A 16,759-nucleotide genomic window follows, 5' to 3' on the forward strand; every position below is an offset into this window, starting at 1 on the left:
CTCCCTCCCCCCCCCCCCCCGACAGTTATCAGAATTTCAAGTTGTAGGATTTGGGTATCTTATGTTTGAAATTCTTCTCACATGATTTTAATGGGCAGCCCATATTGAGAACCCCTGGCTTAACTGAAGAAACATTTGTTTACACCTGTGCATAAGACCTCACAGGGGTCACAGCAGCTCTAAGAGGTAAGAAGGGGTCAGTTAGGGACGCCTAGGTGGCTCAGTTCGTTACGTGGCCGGCTGCGTTTGGCTCAGGTCGTGATCCCAGGGTCCTGGGATCGAGTCCCACATCCGGCTCCTGGCTCAGCAGAGAGCTTGCTTCTCCCTCCCACTCTGCCTGCTGCTCTCCCTGCTTTACTCTCCCTCTCTGTTAAATGAATAAATAAAACCTTAAAAAAACTATTAGGGGCGCCTGGGTGGCTCAGTGGATTAAAGCCTCTGCCTTCGACTCAGGTCATGGTCTCAAGGTCCTGGAATCGAGCCCCACATCGGGCTCTCTGCTCAGCAGGGAGCCTGCTTCCCTCCCCTACCTCTGCCTGCTTCTCTGCCTCCTTGTGATCTCTGTCAAATAAATAAAATCTTAAAAAATATATATTAAAAAAAGAAGAGGTCAGTTAGAATTAATCCCATTCTGTAGACAATGTAGTTGCGATGGCTGCAAAATCCCATTTTACAGATAGTATACTTGCCCACCTGGTAAGTGATGGGCCCAGAAACAGAACCTAAACCTCCAGGGATTGCTAATCCAATCTCATTAAATCATGCTGCCAAGCACTAACGGGTTTAATTAAGAGGCAGTTAGTAGTTCCTTGCCATCCCTCACTCCGTCGTGCATTCCTTCCGGTTCACCTCCAGTCACCTCTCTCCATTTGTGTCTTATTCCTGAATGCAGGAACTAAATAAAAAGAGGACCCAGAAGGAGATGGAGCACGCCATGCTGATCCGACACGACGAGTCCACCCGAGAGCTCGAGTACAGGCAGCTGCACACGTTACAGAAGCTGCGCATGGACCTGATCCGTCTACAGCACCAGACCGAACTGGAAAACCAGCTGGAGTACAATAAGAGGCGGGAAAGGGAACTGCACAGGAAGCATGTCATGGAACTTCGGCAACAGCCAAAAAACTTAAAGGTAGGAGGAAATCAAAGTGTTCCCTTATTTGTGCTCCGGGATGCAGTTAGACTGACTTAGTAGTTCCTGCCTCTGGATGACTGTCAGATTCTCTGGGGCAACTCTTCAAAATTACAAGTTTTGGGGCCCCACACCTATTGAATCAGAGTCTCCAGATTGAAGCCCAAGCGTCCTGTATGTAACAAACTCCTGAACAGATGCTACTTTGGAAACCATCGTACTGGTTGACCTCTGTTTTTCTTTGTAGCCATCATGCAGTTTCTCTGACCCCGTCATAGTCTGCCCTCTTTAGAGCTGTAATTTATGGACAAACAGCGGCCCTAAGTTCTAATCCCAAGAAATAAGAAAGTTACCTAGCTGGTATATGGCAGATAAATTCCATCTGTCATGCTAGACTATTGGTAGTAACCACTTTGAGTGCCGCTATGTTGAGAAAGACGAAAGCCACGTGCACACTTAGTAGGAAAGAGTATGGTTTAGTGGTGACATCTGTCATGGGCATGGGAACAATGAGTGAATCTACATGTGCCAGACATTTCTTATCCCTGCACTAGAGATCTGGAATTCCTTTGACCCTCACTGCCTCCAGATAACTTCGGCTGACTGCTAATTCACAAGCTCTGTGGACTAAGCCGTTGCTGTATGTCAAGGGGATTGTTGTCATTGTTAACACAGATTTGAGGCCAACCTCAAGTGCACTGGCCACGTTCCTGTCTGGCCACATCCTCACCTGTCTAGTTAGCGATCTCTGTCATCACAACTCCAAGCATTTATGAAATGTACGTGTGACTCTCAGGCAACCCGACGAGTGCCTTCTGGACTTAAATAAGATAGATAGCCCACCTCCTCCTTGCCAAAGTGCGTATCTGGTATTGGTACATGAAAGTATAACCCCTTCATGGGAGAAGAAATCTAAAATCACTTTTCCCTGGCCGCTTCTGCTGAAACCCAGGGGAAATAGGTTATGATGTGAGGTATGGTCCAGATGCTCTCCTTTGCTGGTTCGTCAAGGAAACGCAGAGCCCTGAGACCCAGCGTACGTGTCACCGTCCCCTTTCTCATTTGGAAACGTGGGTGGGGAGGGAGACAAACCAAAAACAATGCAGGGCAATTAATAACCAATGGAAGACACTGAAGATTTTGACTAAGCAGCCATTAAAATAACGAGCGACCTTTAACAAACGAAGCTTCGTAATATTCTACAATCTGCTCAGAGTTGGGATCCCCTTGTAATAATGCATTTTTAAAAATCCATTGGTAAAGTCAAAATTACTTCCATTCCATTTACTATAAGACCAACAGTGTTGGTCGTTAACTGTTGTCTGTATTATTTTCATTATTGCTGACTAGAAGTGTGGGTCACTGCACCAAAAGACAACTGGTCCCAGCACCTGTATTGTGCTGTTAGAATGGAAGTCTTTCTGCATTTACTAACATGTCTTTGTTCTCCTTTTGTCCCTTTTTCTACACAGGCCATGGAAATGCAAATTAAAAAACAGTTTCAGGACACTTGCAAAGTACAGACCAAACAGTATAAAGCACTCAAGAATCACCAGTTGGAAGTCACTCCAAAGAATGAGCACAAAACAATCTTAAAGACACTGAAAGATGAGCAGACAAGAAAACTTGCCATTTTGGCAGAGCAGTATGAGCAGAGTATAAATGAAATGATGGCCTCTCAAGCGGTAAGTGGTTAGGTTCAGTGCCACAGCTTCAAGAGCTTTGGGAATCAAGAAAATTCAAGATCCAGCCTGTTGTTCCCAAGATGATTCTTGCACAAATTTAGGATACTGGTGTTTTTCTGCCCAAAGAACTGAGGAAGTGACAACGCTGAATAAAGCCAAGCCAATGTGGATACTTGCTGGAGTGTGTCTTATAAGATGGAACTCAAGGAGTCACATGCTCAATCAGACCTGTGGCACATAGGGACTTTGAGGGCAAGATACGATAGATACCGCATATAATACCGTGTTTTCGTTTTCGTGCATCAAAGATGGCGCAACTAATATCAGGCACAAATGAATAGGACACACAGACCCATTCATTCAATAAACTTTTACTAAGCGTCTGCGTTCAGCACCCTGCTGGGCTCAGAGCTAGAGTAATAAGCTAGGGAGACAACAGTTGGTCCCTTTCTTCACACTTCTCGTTAGTCAAGCAAGGAAGCCAGAGAATTAAGCAATTTAAAAAGGCATAATAAATGCTTTGAAGTGGGGGTGCAGGGTGGGGGGCGCTGTGGGAGGATAAGTAAGAACATCTAATCTGCTGTAGGGAAAGCTTCCCAGCAAGAGCCAAGAAGCTTGAAGGAATGTACTGAAGTAAACAGCCTCCATGGAAGGGGACCTACATGGGCAAAGGTCCAAAAGATGGAAAGTGTGTATTTGGGGCCCAAAAGAACTTTGGTGTGAGTCCAAAGTTCAAGGAGGATTTCTGGGAGCCCCAAATGGAGAGGTCATAAAGGTCTTGGTAACCCAGAGATGGGAGCTTACCTGTGATTCAGTGACGCTTTCACAAGGAGATGAGTCTTAAAGAATGATAGTTTGTCAAACAGGCAGAAGAAGAACAAGTTATTCCCAGCAGAGAGGACACAGTAAATGCAAAGATACAGGCCTGAAAGAGGACAGTACATTTAAGGAATGAGTGGTTGATATGACAGGAGTATAAAGGGAAGCAGGTGGATAGTTGGGGATCAGACCCTCAAAAGTCAGGAGTTTGCACATCTTTCTGTAAACAAATGGGGATCTGCTGAAGCCCATTTTAAAAAGGAAAGTGACAAGATCAGATTTGTGATCTAGAAAGATATAGTAATTTAACAACTGTAGGTGAAGAGACCTTAGGAAACTATCATAGGCCAGGAAAAAAACTGAGAACATCCTCCTGGAGATGGTGAGGAGGAAGAAGGATTTGAGAAATATTTAGGAGTTAGAATAGGTTGAGCTCCATGACCAATTTGGGAGGTAGGCTTGATAACAGTGGAATGGTCATCATTTTACCAAGGTTAAAAAAAAAAAAAAAGGAGGAAGTGTAAGCTTGGATGCTTGGCAGATAATTGACTAAGTTTTAGACATGTTACCTGAGTTTTGTGGGTATCCAGGTAGGGAGGTACAGAGATGGAAATCTATAGTTCAAGAGACAGGACACAAGACAAGTAGCTAGACATCCATTTTAGATGGGGAAAGTTGTAGCTGTTGGGAATGCCTAATACCTTCTAGGGACAGGAGATTTTATTAAGAAGGGCACTAAGAACAGGAGCTGTGGACACCACCATATGAGGGTGGAGGAAAGCAGACCAAAGGAGATGAATTGTTAATGCAGGTGGGGAATGGGAGAGAGTATGTCAGTGACACCAGAACACAAGCTTCTAGGTGATCGTTTCAAGTGTGGCAGAGAGACCACCTGGACCCCGCAGTAGATTTGTGCAGTGACTGTCACAGACAAGCAGTGGACTGGTCGGAGTGGAAGACACTGTAGTGCATGTTACAGTACACTGTAAAGTGAGGTAGAAACATACACAAGATTCCTTTTCCCAGCTGCTCATCAGTGAAGGAAGGGGGAAGAACTGTAGCTAGAGGAAGAGACAGTTGGAGGAAGACTTCTGTTTTTTGGGAAGGGCTTCAAAGGTGTTCTGAAACCTGAGGTCATGGGTAGGAATCTATATATTCATTCAATCCTTCATTCATTCATTCAGCCATCCAGTAAGCATTGAGTGCCCTGCTGTGCCCCAGGCATCCTGGGATACTGTGGTGAATAAGATAGTCATTGATCATGTCTTCTTGGAATTTATGGAAAAGTGAGGAAATGGCATTGAAAAAGTGTACTCCGTGTAATAGCCGAGCAAGTCGAGCGTGCCAACTGAGTGTGAGCAGGAGAGTAGGCTGGTGTGGAGAGTCAGGAAAGGCCTCTCAGAGACAATGAGTATTTAAGCTGAGGGGTGGAGAGCACATTCTAGGCAAAAGAACTGCATTGGTAAAGACGGGAAATCGTGGCACTTCTGATGACTCAGCATCCATTATGTTTGGAATATAGAGAACGATACAGAGACCAAATGAGAATAGACTGGAGGGTTAAACAGGGACCAGATCATGGAGGGGCTTGTAAGCTTTCTTAAGGGTTTTGTTCTTGATCCTAAAAGCAATGGGAGGCCATTGAAGAGCATTGAAGGGGGTGTGGGGAACTGACATCAGATTTGCATTTTTGAATGATCACTCCGGTGACAGGTGGAAAATGGCCTGGGAGATGATCGGATGGATCTCAGGAGATCATGTATAAAGTTGCTGCTTTTACCTAGGCAAGAGCAAAGAGTGGCTAGACCAGGAGGGGGCAGATGGGATGAAGGAGAAAGTGATGAAATTTGATAGGCATGAGGTGGACGTGAAAGCATTTAGTCACAGAGTAAATGTGGAGCAGGAGGGATTAAGGTAGACTCCCAGTCTCTAGTCTGGACAAAACAGTGGATAATGGTGTCACTTACCTGCATGGTAAAGAAAGAAGTGGAGCGGCTTGGGGGAAAAGGAAGGGAACAATGATGAGCTAATAGTCATGCTGAGCTTGAGGGGCCTGGGAACCATCCAGGCAAAGATGTCCCTGGCAGACTGGCTAAGTTAGCCTAGGCCTCGGAAGAGAAGACTGAAATAGAGGTGAAGAAGTGGGAATCATCCATATATAGATGGTAGTTGTAGCCTTGGGAATAGACGAGATTCCTTAGGAAGAGAAGTTAGAGGAAAAAGGAAGTAGCTGGAAAGAAGAGGAGGGAGGGGGAAAATCCCAAGAGGGTATGGTATCTCAGAAGACTAGAGAAAGATTTCAAGAAGGAAAGGGCAATCCACAGTATTAAATGCTGCTGGAAGTCCAGTAAGATAAAGACCCCTTCCCACATCAGTAAGGGCTAGGATGGGAATGAGGAGTACAAGGAGAGGTTAAGGGTAATGAGAGGGGAGAGAGTTGGTAGGGACACCAAGACTGATGGTATTTTTGTCTTGTTCATCTTTGTGTCATGAGCACCTGCAACAATTCCTGGTATATAGCAAGTGCTCAGTGAATGCCTGTTAGTTAAGATGGACAGAATGGGATCAGGAACATAGGTTCAGGATTGGCCTTGAATAAAAGGAAAGACAGACTCTTTCTCCTGAGGCAGGGAGAAGATAAAAGTAGGTATGATAAATGCCACTATCCTTTAGTGACTCCTTATCATGAGCCAGCCACTGTTTTGGGTATGTTATTTCAATCTTGTGTAACCCCTTTGACCCTTTGAAGTAGTTACTGTTTTAACCCTAATTTGCCTGCGTGGAAATTGAGGTTTATTGAATTAAAGCCACTGGCTTAGAGCAGGAGTTGCTTTAGAGGGGCAGGCTTTGTGGACTACAGGGTTGCTGTCACAACTACTCAGCTCTGCTGTTGTCATGCAAAAGCAGCCCTAGGTGGTCCGTAAATGAATGAGCATGTCTGTGTTCCAATAAAACCTTATTGACAAAAATAGGCAGCAAGCCAGATTTGGCCCTTGGGCCATAATGTGCCAACTCCTGGCTTAGGGGCTCGCTCACATAGTGGTAATTAACTAAGTAGTGATGAAGCTGGGATTTGACCCCATTTCGGGGAGAGCCCATAAGCCTGGCCATACTACATTATGCGGCCGCCATCACATCCTTTCATGTTAATCCACTTTAGGAAACAGATGTGATATTTACCTACACTTCTATAAAACATTTTAATGGATTTGATATGCGCAACTTTGGGGCAATGAATACCGGATACTGGAATGTCCTCTCTGATTTCTAGACTGGCACTTTTATAGAGTCAGAGCTGGTACAAAATCCCATAGTTATAGATGTTAATAAAGAACGCCAGAAATAAGAGAAGATAGAGATGTTTCAATGGACTAAGCTGCCTATAAGATGAGCCTCTCACCCATTTGACCAGGGTTCATAACAATTAACAAAGAAAAGTAGAAAAGAACAGGCTTTTATTCCCTTTATTGGTAAGGAAGCTCCCACATCAAGAGGGAATTAATAAATCTTATTGGGAGCCAGTAAACCCTTTGGCATTTATCCATAAGTAAGGCTGTTCCTGCCGTGGAGTGACTTTTTTATCTTGTGTCTCTTCTCCCTTCATTTCTCATTGGGAAAATAAGAAAAGAGGTATCCATTTCAGTGGATTTTAGTGAAAGCTGGGTAGGATTGATTACTAGAAAATGCTTTGGAAATATGATTATAGTGTTTATTTCCGGTTCATGTGATATATTCCTCCAAAAGTACTAAAGAATATACTGTGCAGATAACTTTTTAAAACTATTCTAGTAACATTTCCAAAAGTTTCTTACGATATAGATACATTGTTAATTGTCACAAATTGTACGGATTGGGGGGGGAAGCATAAAATGGAGAAAAAGTGTCTGTATGGAAACATGTGGATAAATTCAGGGTTGACAGAACTGTCTATCTAATTCAAGGATTCTAATCTCCTAGTTCCCAGCTGAACTGAGGGCCTGATAAAAGTTTTTAGACAAAACCAGGCCTAGGGCAAGAGGATCATCAACGACAAAATATAGTTCCACTAATGGCCTCAAACCTTCAGTTGTGCTCATTGAAAGATTGGCTGTCTTGGCCCATTCCTCAGACAGAACCAACAGTGTGGTGTGTAACACAAAGTCCAGGAGCTATAGAGAGCAAGGGGAACTCTATCGACCTGCTTTATAATCTGGACTTCACTACTTCCAACCAGAATATGCCCCTTAAGATCATGCAGGCTATCTCTGTGAGGAAGAGATTTTGAACCACTTGAGTTTAGGTGGGTTAGCCAGCAGGATAACTTGTATATTCAATTGTAGGGACCAACATTACTTGCTAGGAGCATAACTGTGCTGTGGGATAGTCCCCAATGTCATGGAGATTGGACTCATTTTTTAGAGCTAAGGATACCTAAATGTGTGGTGGTTTGAGGGTTAAGGATACATAAATATGGAAATGGTTAGACAAAGCCAAAATAATGTTAACAGCTACTATTTACTGAACACTTGGTGTGCATCTAGAACTATGCCTAGGATTTCATATGAATTCTTCTATTTAATCCTCATACCAATCTTAGACAGTAGGAACTACTACTGTTATTTTCTTGAGAGGAAAAAAATGAGACTTAGAGGGGATAACTTCTCAAGGCGACATCCCTGAGTGAATCATGGAGCTAGGTTTCAAGGTCAGGAGTTTGCCTCCAAAACCCACAGGCTTAATCACCGGAGCTTGTAGCCTTCCTGACTCCTGCATGTGTGTGGTTTTAAGAAAACCAGTTTTTCTTAAGAAAAGAATGCTTTCGTTTTCTTAAGAAGGAATGTTTAAGAATGTGTTTGTAGAATCTCGTAGCCCATGGGGCAGAACGTACTAATTTTGATTCCTAACTCTGAAAGTACCCAAGGCACCTGTTTTTCTGAGGGGACCTGTTTCAGTCCAAACAAGGAAGCCTCTTCCAGTAGTCACCAGGTGCCGTCAGCTAGGAATGAATTACAGCGTGTGTCTTTTGTGCCCGCAGTTACGGCTAGATGAGGCTCAAGAAGCAGAATGCCAGGCCTTGAGGCTACAGCTCCAGCAGGAAATGGAGCTGCTCAATGCCTACCAGAGCAAAATCAAGATGCAAACAGAGGCACAGCATGAACGTGAGCTCCAGAAGCTAGAGCAGAGGGTGTCTCTACGTAGAGCACATCTTGAGCAGAAGGTATGAGAGTGTTACTCTGGGTCCCATACAGTTGGGTGGAGGATGGACCATGGCCTAGGGAACCGCCATTATTGAGCCCTGCCTGTGTACCTAAACTGGGCACTGTTCACTTCTTTCATGCTTTTATCTTCCTGGTACCCCTGAGAGGTAGGTATAATCTCCATTACACAGGCACAACATTAAGGCTCCAAATGGTTAAGTTACTCACGTAAATCTGCCCCCACAGCCTAAACTCTGTTGCTCTGCTAGAGTACCCCTTCACACCTTCAGAGCCAGAAGAATGGCATGGGCGAGGGGGCAGTTGATAAGACATTTGTGAAAGGTGCGATGAGCTGATACCATGGCTGCGAAATGGTTTGAAGAAGCCAGGTGCAGATTTGGTTTTTATTTTCAGCTAGTTCTCCACCAAAAGAAATCACCAGCAGGGCTCTTTAAAAAAATTAAGATGAAAAGAGGCTGATGTTGCCATACATAATAAATGTTATCAGAATTGAAATATTCATTGCTTTAAATATTGCTGAAGGGGACGCCTGGGTGGCTCAGTGGGTTAAAGCCTCTGCCTTTGGCTCAGGTCTTGATCTCAGGATCCTGGGATCAAGCCCCACATCAGGCTCTCTGCTAAGCAAGGAGCCTGCTTCCCCCTCTCTCTCTGCCTGCCTCTCTGCCTACTTGTGAGCTCTCTGCCAAATACATTATCAGTAAAATCTTTAAAAAATATATTGCTGAAGAATATGAAGTAGAAAAGATTTCATAAAGCGTCTCAAAGCCGTTAAGCATTTATTTGCTTAACCAGTTATTTGTCCTTTTCTTCTGGTGCTTCCCTGAGACCAGCGTAAGAGACTATTTTCACAACTCCTGTTCTAGAACTAAATTGCTAATGACCCAGGGGGCATCTGGCTCTCTATGGGAAAGCAGCACAATCTAATTGTGCTTCAGTGTCTTTTAGCTTCTCCTGAGCCATCTCCTGCTGAGACAGGACACTGACCTAGATCAGCCCAGCTGCTTGCTTTGCTAGAATGGTAGTGCCAGCTCCCAGGTGAGCCCCGAACATTTTTATTCTTGTCAGCGAATTTTAAACATGGATTAGATACAAGACATTTATCCCGGGATTCTCCCAGCCTTTCCCGGTCTAGATTACTCTGCGTTCCCATGTGTTTGTGTGTCATACGTGTGCAAGTATGTCTCTGTGTGTGTTTGCGGGCGGCTGCAGGGAGACCTTGTCCATTAAGAACTGTTCATTGTGCTTATTTCAGATTGAAGAAGAGCTGGCTGCCCTTCAGAAGGAACGCAGCGAGAGAATAAAGTACCTATTGGAAAGGCAAGAGCGAGAGATTGAAACTTTTGACATGGAGAGCCTCAGAATGGGATTTGGGAATTTGGTTACATTAGATTTTCCTAAGGAGGACTATAGATGAGATTAAATTTTTTTGCCATTTACAAAAAAAAAAAAAAAAAGAAAAAAGAAAACAAAAAAATTCAGACCCTGCAAAACCACATTCCCCATTTTAACGGGCGTTGCTCTCACTCTCTCTCTCTCTTACTCTTACTGACATCGTGTCGGACTAGTGCCTGTTTATTCTTACTCCATCAGGGGCCCCTTCCTCCCCCCGTGTCAACTTTCAGTGCTGGCCAAAACCTGGCCATCTCTTCTATTCATAGTACACGTCACAGTATTGATGTGATTCAGAGTGTTTCAGTGAAAACTTTGGAGACAGTTTTAACAAAACAATAAACCAACAACAACAAAAAAAGTGGATGTATATTGCTTTAAGCAATCACTCATTACCACCAATCTGTGAAAGTGAAGCAAAAAATAAATAAATAAATAAATAAATAAATAATAATAATAAATGCCAAGGGGGAGAGAGACACAATATCCGCAGCCTTACACCTTAACTAGCTGCTGCATTATTTTATTTTATTTTATTTTTTTGGTATTTATTCATCAGGAATAAAAAAAAAACAAAGTTTTATTAAAGATTGAAAATTTGATACATTTTACAGAAACTAATTGTGATGTACATATCAGTGGTGACATATTATTACTTTTTTGGGGATGGGGGGTGGGTGGGGTGAAGAGATCTTGTGATTTTTAAGAACCTGCTGGCAAGAGTTTAACTTGTCTTCAGCATATTCTGATTGTATCATAATCATTTTCTGCTGTTGCAGAGGATGTGAATACACTTAAGGAGCTCACAGAATCCCAGTAGCACAAATTGGGCTTTGGCAAATCGTGTATTTTGTGTATAGAAGGAATTTAAGGAGAGGTATTACTTATTTTCATATTGTATTTTAACTGTTTCTCTGATCAAATTTTTTTACTTCCTCCTCCTATTCCTCCCCACCCCCCTCCTTTTCCAATTCAGTATTTGGAGTTCAACACTGTCTCTCGATCAGATCATCTTGATCTTTTTCTTTATTCCCCTTCCCCTCCCTGAGTCCCATATCTTGGTCATAAATATTGCATTATTCACACTTTCAAACTGTGTATTTTCTTACAATAAAAAATGATGAAAAAAAAAAGGCTTTACTTCTTTTGCATGCACTTTAAAAAAAAAAACCATTTTTCAGGTTCCAAGGAAGAGCATGATAACTGTCAGAGCTTTTAATTATATTTGTAAATAAAAGTGTTCATCACATTGCCTTGCTGTGTTATTGTTGCAGGAAGTTTCCCTTCTAGGTTCACCAGCTCATAATTCAGAGGGAGACCTGCCCTCCAGAAACCATCCTCCACAGCCCTGGATGCTCCCAGAAGAGCCGTCCGAGATTTTCAGGTAAATCTGTGTCTTGCAAGTTCTTCTACAAGTCTGAAGATAATGTCCCATTGTTTGAAGTGGTCAGTTGCACCTGTTTGCCCTTTAGAAAATGGCCCATGTCCATGCGTGTGCACGCGCATACACACACACACACACACACACACACCCCAATGTGCCAGTCATAGGCACATGCTGTTTTAAGAAGTTACACACTCTTACAGAAAAGCAAGCTATTAAAGAGAGATTATGGCCAAGTATTTGAAATGGTCCCACTGTATGGCAGATCCCCTCATATTCTGCTTTTATTAGAATAATTTTATGTGCATAACAGTGAGGTAGTAAAATATGTAGCTTTTTTTTTTTCTTAAAGATTTTATTTATTTGAGAGAGAGCATGAGAGGAGAGAGGTCAGGGGGAGAAGCAGACTCCCTGCTAAGCAGGGAGCGCAATGTGGGACTCAATCCTGGGACTCCAGGATCATGACCTGAGCCGAAGGCAGTCGCTTAACCAACTGAGCCACCCAGACGCCCCAAATATGTAACTTCTAAGATAGTTTGGGGGTCAAGACAATTTCAGTAAGATCTCCTATTTTTAGGGTTCTAAGTCCTGGATGTTGAAAATTTGTCTTTAGCATGATGACCTAAAAATCATTCCTGTATCTTACAGAATGTTCAGTCATCATAGATGAATAGGACCAGTCACGTTCACTGTGACAGACTAAAGCAGGAAGATACACTCAAAAGATTATAAAATACGAACAGAATAATTATCAAAATAATTATCAAGTTTCCTAAGCAGCTTAGTTCACTGAAGTTTCTATATTAGGTACATCTGAAAATAACACTGGAAAGGACTGGAAAGAATACTCCTAGTTGTCCACGAGAAACAGATCACGAAAAAAGATTCTGCGTGGTTATGCTTACCATTTGATGGGACACTACATTAAGCATTTTACAGATAAGGAAATAAGCTCAGACCAGGGTAGGAGTGGCAGTGAAGTCTGAATCAAGATCAGTCTGATTTCAGAACCCACACTCCTAAGCAGAGGTCACACGGTCACTCAGAAGGACATTAAGTCATCAATAAGGTAGAAAATGTTCCTATAGTTTGTTTCATTTCTCTCTGCAGTGGAAAACATCTAACTGGCTTGTAAAAAGGCTTTATTTCTGTGAGGTTATAGATAGTGATCTTTGGGAAAATGCCCCATCCACAAGTTTGTTAGTGATGTACCCCAAGGTAGAGTTACCAGAAAGGAGGAACGGGTGTCCCTGCTCCTAACACCTGCCACAGACGGGCTTCCAACTCCTAGCACCTGCGTGAGGAGGCAGTGAGAGTAGACAGGAACCAGAATGGCAGCGAAAGAGTAGGTTCAAAAGAGGTACTAGGACAGCAGCCAAGAGCCTGTGTCCTTTATTCTTCTGGCACATGCTAATCTCCCCTGAGTTTAAAAAGGAAAGATTTACTGCAGGTTTGTCGTATGTGTTGGTAAGGGCTGCTTATGTTTCATTTGTAACTACTCACTCAGTGGGTACCTTCTAAATCTGGTGCAATGCCAGGTGCTTAAGATGCATCCATATATCTTAAGTAAAAACCCTTGCCCTACTGGAGCTGACATTGGGGTAGGAGGGAGATGACGACTTAATAATTATAAACAGTAAGTGGTTTTACGTGGTTCCAAGTGCTATAAGGAAAGAGGGAAGGGTGAGGAGGAATCTGAAGTGCCATATCAGCATAGTTTTGCTTATTCATTCCAGAAATATTTATTGAGCAGCTACTGTGTGCCAGGGAGGTGTAGGAGTAAATAGGATGGATGGGGCCACTACTCCGCTGGAGCTCATGGTTTCAATCTCCACTGAAACAAGTAAATCGAGGGACTGAGTTAACCAACGGTAGACAAGCCATGACAATGCAAGTGTGGGCACTACCAGGAGTTCACAGCAACCGAGACAATTACAGTCATAGGAGATATCAGAGAACGCTTACCAGTCGTATCTAATTGAGTGAAAAAATTTATTTCTTGAATTTATCACCATCTGCAATTATTATCTGTTGAAAAAGCATATTCTGGGGCATCTGGAAACATGCCCATGTAAGAACTCCATATCCCCTTATGATTTTAATTTAGTAATGTATTTTGCCATGGAAATGATGACATAAAAAATACATTTTTTTTCCCTAGCTTGGCCTAGTGGCATATAAGTCTTTCCCACTGATTACAGCTAAAAACTAGACCAAATGCAAAAGCAACTACTTGAGGACACCGAAAAACGTAAGAGCAGGTGGATTACGGAAAAGCCACGTATGCAAAGGAATGAGGTGAAATAAAGCATCCTCAGATGAAGAAAAATTAAGTGAATTTACTGTCAGAGACCTATTCTACAAGAAATGCTAAAGGAAGTTCCTCATATTGAAGGGAAATGATACCAGAAGGAAACTTGGATCTCTGGGAATGAAGGAAGAGCAACAAATGGCATATACCTAGATAAATATAAAAAAACTTTTCCTCTCCTATATTCTTTAAAATATATTGAAGTATATTTTTCATGGAAAGCAAAAATTATGCCATTGGGGAGGGTTTTGATGTATCTAAATACAAGCCAGATGACAACTATAACAAAGGTTGGGGGCTAAAGGACCCCGTATGGTTACCACGTTTCTACATTTTACATGAAGAATTTACCATTCTTCTAAGCAGACGCTGAGAGATTAGTTATATATTTTGTAACTCCTAGAGTAATTACCAAAAAGAAAACCAAAAGAGGTGTAATAGCCAAAAACCCAACAGATAAATTAGATATTCAAATAATCCAAAAGGTAGGAAAGGGAAAATACAGATAGAAAAAGAGGAGCGAACATAAAACATAAAATGGTAGACCTAGGGGCACCTGGGTGGCTCAGTGGGTTAAGCCTCTGCCTGTGGCTCAGGTCATGATCTCAGGGTCCTGGGATCGAGCCCTGAATCGGGCTCTCTGCTTAGCAGGGAGCCTGCTTCCCCCTCTCTCTCTGCCTGCCTCTCTGCCTACTTGTGATCTCTGTCTATCAAATAAATAAATAAAATCTTTTTTTAAAAAATGGTAGACCTAAATCCACCATAGGGATAATTACATTAAATATTTACAGACAGAGTGAGTTTTTAAAAAGGACTATTTGCTGCCTATAAGAGACAAACTAAATAAAAACATAAATTCAAAGAAAATGAATGGGGGGGGGGAAGTGCCATGCAAATAGGTATAAGAGGTCTATCAACTAAAATAGACTTCAAAACTAAGAGTATTATCAAAGATAAAAGATATTCATGAGTAAAGGAATGTCAAGAAGATATAATTTTAAATGTTTAAAAAAAATTAATTACAGGGGTGCCTGGATGGCTCAGTCCCAATTTTTGGTTTCAGCTCAGGTAATGATCTCAGGGTCGTGAGACTGAGCCCCACGTGGGGCTCTGCGCTCAGCACAGAGTCTGCTGGAGATACTTTCCCTCTCCCTTTGCCCTCCTTGGCAGCCAGCCCTGCTCTAAAATAAACAAAACCTTTAAAAATAATTATAATCTGAAAGATACAGATTCCTGAGTGGAGGGGACACCAGACGAACACCAGCTTTCTGATGTCTGTGGCCATCAGAATTAGGGAGCTGATGAATGGGCTTTAGAGAGCTCTGTAAAAACTTAATTGTGTGTGAGAAGTATATATTTGGGGAAAGGGAGAAGGAACTTTATGGTATGGTCTATGGATCTAAAGATGTCCATTCTCCCTAAACATAAGAACCTCTTTACAACGATTCATTCAACTGATGGTCATTAGATTTCTTATGTCCAGTGCTGGGGATACTGAGCAGGACACTGCTTCTCCTTGCCTTCAAAAAGGATCCAGTCTAAGGGAGAAGATAAACATTTAAACAAAAAAATGACCCAAGTTTACAGATTTTAAAATTACAGTGGTTAATATTACAACGGAATGACAAGATGGAATTGGGAGGGAGACAAACCGTAAGTGACTCTTAATCTCACAAAACAAACGGGGGGTTGTTGGGGGGAGGGGGGTTGGGAGAGGGGGATGGGGTTATGGACATTGGGGAGGGTATGTGCTATGGTGAGTGCTGTGAAGTGTGTAAACCTGGCGATTCACAGACCTGTACCCCGGGGATAAAAATACATTATATGTTTATAAAAAAAAAAAACAACACTATTTTAACTAAAATTAAAACCGAGGCTCCTGACAGCCAACAACAACAACAACAACAAATTACAACGGAATGGTGCAGGAGAACCCAGGCTCGTCAGGATGCCCTTAAGGTCAGTTAAGGGAGAAAGGGTCAGAGAACATGGAAGAGGAAGATTCCAGGCAGTATTCGTAAAGGACAAATCTGGCTTGTCAAGGAACTGAGAAGCAGCCAGCAAGTTTGGGGCTTAATGAGAAGACAACCACAGGAAGCTGGAGGCAGATGGGGGTCACATCATATAGAGCCTATCCATAGGCCATTTAAGGATCTGGACTACATCCCAGAACAACTCAAACAGCTCACAGGTTTTAAGTGGATGCTGAGGCCGTTGACTTAGCACCAGTTTAAGAACAGAAGTCCTTTGCTCCCAGACCCAGGAGAGGATGTAGGCCATGGGCCGCCATGTATAAGCTTGGGAATCTGGATCACCCACTTCCCAACTAGATGCCCTGGGGCCAATTCCCCTCACCTTACAAGTTGATTTCTTTATTTTTAAAGTATTTATTTATTTGACAGACCGAGATCACAAGTAGGCAGAGAGGCAGGCAGAGAGGGGGAAGCAGGCTCCCTGCCGAGCAGAGAGCCCGATGAGGGGCTCGATCCCAGGACCCTGAGATCATGACCTGAGCGGAAGACAGAGGCTTTAACCCACTGAGCCACCCAGGTGCCCCACTTCCAAGTTTAATAGGTGAGACAGGCTATCCCCTTGCTTCTATGCCTCCTAATATAGTTCCTCCTATGTATTCTTTTCGTGTGAACTTCTTACATATACATTTCACCTATTTTGGTTGGGTTGTTGACCTTTTTTCTGAATCATTTTTGAGTCTATGCCTGTTTTAGACCAGAAAACTAACATACGATCATAATTCCTCATTGATTTTCCAGTCTTTATGACTGACAAAGTGCTGTGGTCAGCAGACAAGTCTCAAAGAAAACAGTTCATAGAAAAAAGAGT

General features: G+C 42.6%; 1 protein-coding gene across 3 annotated transcripts in view; it reads left to right on the forward strand.

Annotated features, from left to right (window-relative positions):
- TAOK3 (TAO kinase 3) overlaps positions 1-11,474 on the forward strand; it is a 185,630-nt gene extending 174,156 nt beyond the window's left edge. For all 3 annotated transcript variants that reach the window (XM_046024808.1, XM_046024810.1, XM_046024809.1), the window contains exons 18-21: positions 893-1,132; positions 2,605-2,817; positions 8,651-8,833; positions 10,087-11,474. In XM_046024808.1, coding sequence (XP_045880764.1) covers positions 893-1,132; positions 2,605-2,817; positions 8,651-8,833; positions 10,087-10,248 — 798 coding nt within the window. In that variant the 3' untranslated portion in view covers positions 10,249-11,474. The remainder of the gene's footprint in view (positions 1-892; positions 1,133-2,604; positions 2,818-8,650; positions 8,834-10,086) is intronic.
- Positions 11,475-16,759: the final 5,285 nt, after the last annotated feature.

This window comes from Meles meles, chromosome 12 (assembly GCF_922984935.1).
Source record: "Meles meles chromosome 12, mMelMel3.1 paternal haplotype, whole genome shotgun sequence".
Classification (NCBI taxonomy): domain Eukaryota; kingdom Metazoa; phylum Chordata; class Mammalia; order Carnivora; family Mustelidae; genus Meles; species Meles meles.